General features: G+C 72.5%; 1 protein-coding gene across 1 annotated transcript in view; it reads right to left on the bottom strand.

Annotated features, from left to right (window-relative positions):
• Positions 1-1,351: 1,351 nt before the first annotated feature.
• MFRP (membrane frizzled-related protein) overlaps positions 1,352-4,172 on the bottom strand; it is a 5,679-nt gene continuing 2,858 nt past the window's right edge. Inside the window, exons 2-11 of the mRNA XM_085316736.1 lie at positions 4,090-4,142; positions 3,760-4,032; positions 3,560-3,690; positions 3,337-3,462; positions 3,051-3,127; positions 2,741-2,889; positions 2,505-2,635; positions 2,008-2,142; positions 1,643-1,770; positions 1,352-1,576 (exon numbers count right to left, since the gene is read on the bottom strand). Of these exons, the coding sequence (XP_085172862.1) occupies positions 1,352-1,576; positions 1,643-1,770; positions 2,008-2,142; positions 2,505-2,635; positions 2,741-2,889; positions 3,051-3,127; positions 3,337-3,462; positions 3,560-3,690; positions 3,760-4,032; positions 4,090-4,142 (1,428 nt within the window). The remainder of the gene's footprint in view (positions 1,577-1,642; positions 1,771-2,007; positions 2,143-2,504; positions 2,636-2,740; positions 2,890-3,050; positions 3,128-3,336; positions 3,463-3,559; positions 3,691-3,759; positions 4,033-4,089; positions 4,143-4,172) is intronic.

The following is a 4,172-nucleotide window of genomic DNA, read 5'->3' as shown; positions in this document are numbered from 1 at the left end:
TGGGACCGCGCCGGGCTCTCGCAGGCGCTCCCGGCTCGCCTTTAACTCGTTCCAGCGCTGAGTGCATCCAAGGGACGCCGGGYGGCGGGGGGTTTTCCGAGGCCGCGGGGAGTCCCCCTTTCCCGCGGCCAGCTCGGGAAGCGGCTGGGACGCGCAGGGAGCGAAGGAGCCGGGCGGGCTCGAGCCGGGGCACGGCTGCGCCGTGCTGGCCGCCGGGACGTGCACAGCCGTGCACAGCCGGGCGGGAGCGTTTCCCACGCGCCCGGGGCCGGAGCAGGCGGAGGGCGGTGGGAACCGTGCCCGCACCGCTGACCTTCCCATGGCACGGGGCGCTGCGGGCAACGCTGCCCGCCGCGCCGGGTGGCTGGGCCGTGCCGGGTGCTGGCAGAGCGGTCGGGCTCCCCTCTCCCGAGGTGCGAAGGGGCTGTTGTTTTTGGCCAGCTGGGTGCCGGTTTGTGGCCGCGGGGCGTTGCCGGGCCGGTGGCCAGCRGGGCTGCCTGCTGCCAGCGGGGCCAGCCGAGCCAGCAGCAGCACCATGCCCTGTGCCTGGGCCGGACCCCTCCGGCACTGCCGGGCCACCGCCTGGACCCGCCCCAAGCCCCATGCACCCCTCCAGGCTCTGCGAGCCCCCCGGCCCAGCTGCCCCCAAGCAGGGCCAGCTCGCTGTGCCCCACTGTTGCTGCCCAGAGCCCCTGCTCAGCCCCTACCTTCCCTACCATGGCCCGTGCCTCAGTTTCCCCACTCAGATGCACAGGACCCCCCCCAGCCCCTCCCCAAAGGAGCTGCCGGACCCGTGGGGTTTGGCAGCTGCTCGTGCTGTTTATTCTGCCGGCTCTGGGGTCGGGGGCCCTTCCTCCTCCTGGAGCCTGGCTCACGCTGCGCTGCAGGTGGGAAGACGGGGCAGCTCCCAGGCTTTCCCTCCACACCTGAGGCCTGGCGAGGCCGAGACACGGGAACGGGCTGGAAACCACGCACTGCTCTTGCCCCGATGCCTGGACTCGTGTGCGGTGCCCTCCCCACAAGCAGGGCCCCTCCAGCACAGGGCATTGCCCTCACCCCTCCGTCCTCCCACAGCAGGGCAGCCTCCAGCTGACCGCTGGGGAAACTGAGGCAGAGCGTGTGGAGCAGGGCTGGGAAAGGCCAGCCCACTCTCCAGGGTCCCAGTCCTGCAGGTGAGCCCCAAGCCCTGAGCAGTGGGCAGCTGCCCCCAGGGCAGGCCGGGGGGCAGGGGGTGCTGCTCCGAGGGCGGTGCTGGGGCTGCCTGCACTGGGAGGAGCGGGGAAGGGCCCGGGGGGGCAGGCGGGTGCCCCGGGGAGCTTGCTCAGGCCGCGGCTGCTCCTCTCGCGCCGGCTCAGGGCTGGAAGCACTCCACGGGGTCRCTGGAGTCGGGCAGGATGTTGCAGTTGATGGGCCAGAGGATGCCGAGGAGGCCGAGCGAGCGCTGGCAGCGCTGCTCGGCGGCCAGGCACACGGCGCGGCAGGGCTGCAGGACGCCRCCGTCCGCCGTGCACTTGGGCGCGAAGAGGCTGCAGATGAGGGGGCGGAGGTGCTGGTAGCAGGCGAGCTCGGCGAGGGTCTGCGGGGGAGCAGCCGTGAGCGCGGCGGGGCGCCGCGGCCCCCGCCCGGCCCCCGGCCCCCTCACCTGGTAGTCCTGCAGCACCTCGGCGGCTCCCGCCTGGTCGGGGATGGCCAGCCAGATGTTGGGGAAGGAGGTGGTGTTGTAGCTCAGCCCCAGGCACATCTCCACTTCCAGGGGCTCGCAGAGGGACCCTGCCGTGGCGAGAGGCGTTTTGCCGCTCGGAGCGCCAGCGGTGCCCGCCAGATGTGCTGCTGGTGGGCGTTAAGCATGGGCGCGGAGGGGGGGGGGTTGCCGGCCTGCCGCCAGGGCCGGGTGAGCGCAGAGGGAGCTGCAAGCCCTGGGCTTGGCCCGGCGAGAACACAGGATGCTGCTGCACCGCTGCCTGAGCTTTCGGTGCAGAAGAGGTGCAAGGGGGGGCTGGCACCCACCGGAGGCCGGGTAGGACACGCCRGTGCAGTTCAGCTCGTCGGTGCCGTCGGGGCAGTCGTGCCAGCCGTCGCACACGGACTCCGGCGCCCGGCACTCGCCGTTTCCGCAGGAAAACTCCACCGGGCTGCAGGTCTCTGCCAGGAGAGAGGGGCCAGTGCGGCGCCCGGCGGGGGCACGGCCGAGAGCGGAGTTAGCCKGGCCCCCTGCTAACCACCTGCTCTCTGTAGTCACCGTCCTGCTTAGGAGATCTCAAATTCCCCAGGSGGGACGGATCCCGCCTGCGTGCAGAGGCTGCCAGCCGTGACCCCCCTGGCTAGGATCAGGGTAATCCCCGCGGGAAGGGAGCTCCGGAGGTCTCCACCCCCACCTCCTGCTCAAAGCAGGGCCAGCTCTGCGCTTGGACCAGGTTGCCCAGGGCTTTATCCAGGCTGAAAGCCTCCAAGGACGGAGGCTGCCCAGCCTCCTGGGCCACCTGCTCCCCTGCTCGGCTACCTACTCTCCGTGGCATTGCGGGCTTGGTAGGTGGCAAAGAAGCCATCGTCCGCCACTCCTTCATCCGCCACGAAGAGGACGGTCATGACGTGGCGCGAGGAGGTCAGGGCGGGCGGCAGCCGGTGGCCGCAGAACCTGYGGGGGACAAGAGGCGAGGGATGGGTCAGGGCGCCCAGCGGGGCCCCCAAACCGCCAGCCCGCCCYGTGCCTCRGTTTCCCCACCCGGCGCTGCGCCAGTACCTGCCCATGAGGCTGGGGGCCCCTGTGCCCACGCTGTCGTGCACCTCCACGAAGTCGAAGCTGCAGTCCTCGTGCGGCTCCAGGCTGAAGTTGTGGAAGTGCAGGTCRATGACGTGGCCCACGGGCACCGAGATCTGCCAGAGACAGAGCTGCAGGGCAGRGGACAGCCCGTGACACTCGTGAAGCCGGTCAGGGACACCCCCGGCTCCCCTGCCGCTCGGCCCAGCGGGAGGCTGCCTTCCTCCCAGCTCTGCCCGCACCCTCCTCCTCCTCCTCCCGCCTCAGCCCCTGCCCGCACCGCTGCTCTCACCTGCTGGTGCGGGTACGGCTGCGGATGGCTCGGGGTGGAGAAATGCCCCTCCAAGGCGGTCAGCAGCCCCCCGCACTCTGGAGAGGGGGGGACATGCACGCAGCTCACCCTCTGCCCCTGCACCCTTTCCCTTCGCCCCATCTGCCCTGCTACCCCGTGCTGCGCCTTCAAGCTGGGCTGCACTGCAGCAGAGGTTGCGGGGGGCAACGGGGTGCAGGATGCAGGAAGTGCAAGGTGCACGGGGTGCAGAGGGCAGGGGGTGCGGGGGGGGCAGGGGGCAGCCCACCTTTGTGCTTCAGGCTGCAGTTGGCCTCGTCGCTCCTGTCGGCGCAGTCGTGGAAGCCGTCGCAGACGAAGCCCAGCTGGAGGCAGAGCCCCCGGTCGCAGAAGTGCTCGTCCCAGGCGCAGCTCTCTGGGGGGCAGGGAGGGGGGCACACGCAGACAGCACGGTGCCCCTCGCCGGCCGCGGCGCTGGCCCCGGGGAGGGGGGGACCCGCGGGGGTACTCACTCTCGCCGGGGGCCACGGCACGGTAGCGGGCGCTGAAGCCCGGGGCGCCCACGCTGCCGTCGGAGACGAAGGTGACCCGCAGGTGGTTGGAGTCGGTGTGGAAGGTCGGGGGGGCCACGCTGCCGCAGAACCTGGGCGCACGGGGAGAGGTGACGCCTGCAGCCCCCCGGGGCGCCGCCGCCCCGTCCCCCTGCTCCCACCTGGCCGTGCTGCCCCGCGCCGGGGTGGGCGCTGTGCCGCCGGCCGCCGCCGGCTCCTCGTAGAGCTCCAGGCGGTCGAAGAGGCAGGACGCGGTGCCCTCGACGCTGAACGCCTCCATCCGCAGCTGGATGGCGAGGCCCCGGCCCACCTCGATGCGCCAGACGCAGAGGGCGTTGGGCGGGTAGGGCGCCGGGTAGTTGGGCGAGCTGAAGGTGCCCTCGGGGCCCCGCAGGGTCCCGCCGCAGCCTGCGTGGGTGGCACGGCCAGTGGGGCTGAGCCGGTGCCCCGAGGGCCCCGCACCGCCGCTGCCACCGGCGCTGCACGCTTACCTGTCGGCGTTGGCGTCAGCGTCGGTGTTGGCGTCGGTGTTGGCGTCGGCGTGCTGGCCGCGGTGCGCGGGGCCGAGGGGTGC

The sequence above is a fragment of the Rhea americana genome, unplaced genomic scaffold (genome assembly GCF_003343005.1).
Source record: "Rhea americana isolate MKP2758 unplaced genomic scaffold, rheAme1 scaffold_48, whole genome shotgun sequence".
In the NCBI taxonomy this organism is placed as follows: domain Eukaryota; kingdom Metazoa; phylum Chordata; class Aves; order Rheiformes; family Rheidae; genus Rhea; species Rhea americana.
Note: the sequence above shows the minus strand (reverse complement) of the source record. Positions and strands in the feature narration are given on the sequence as shown.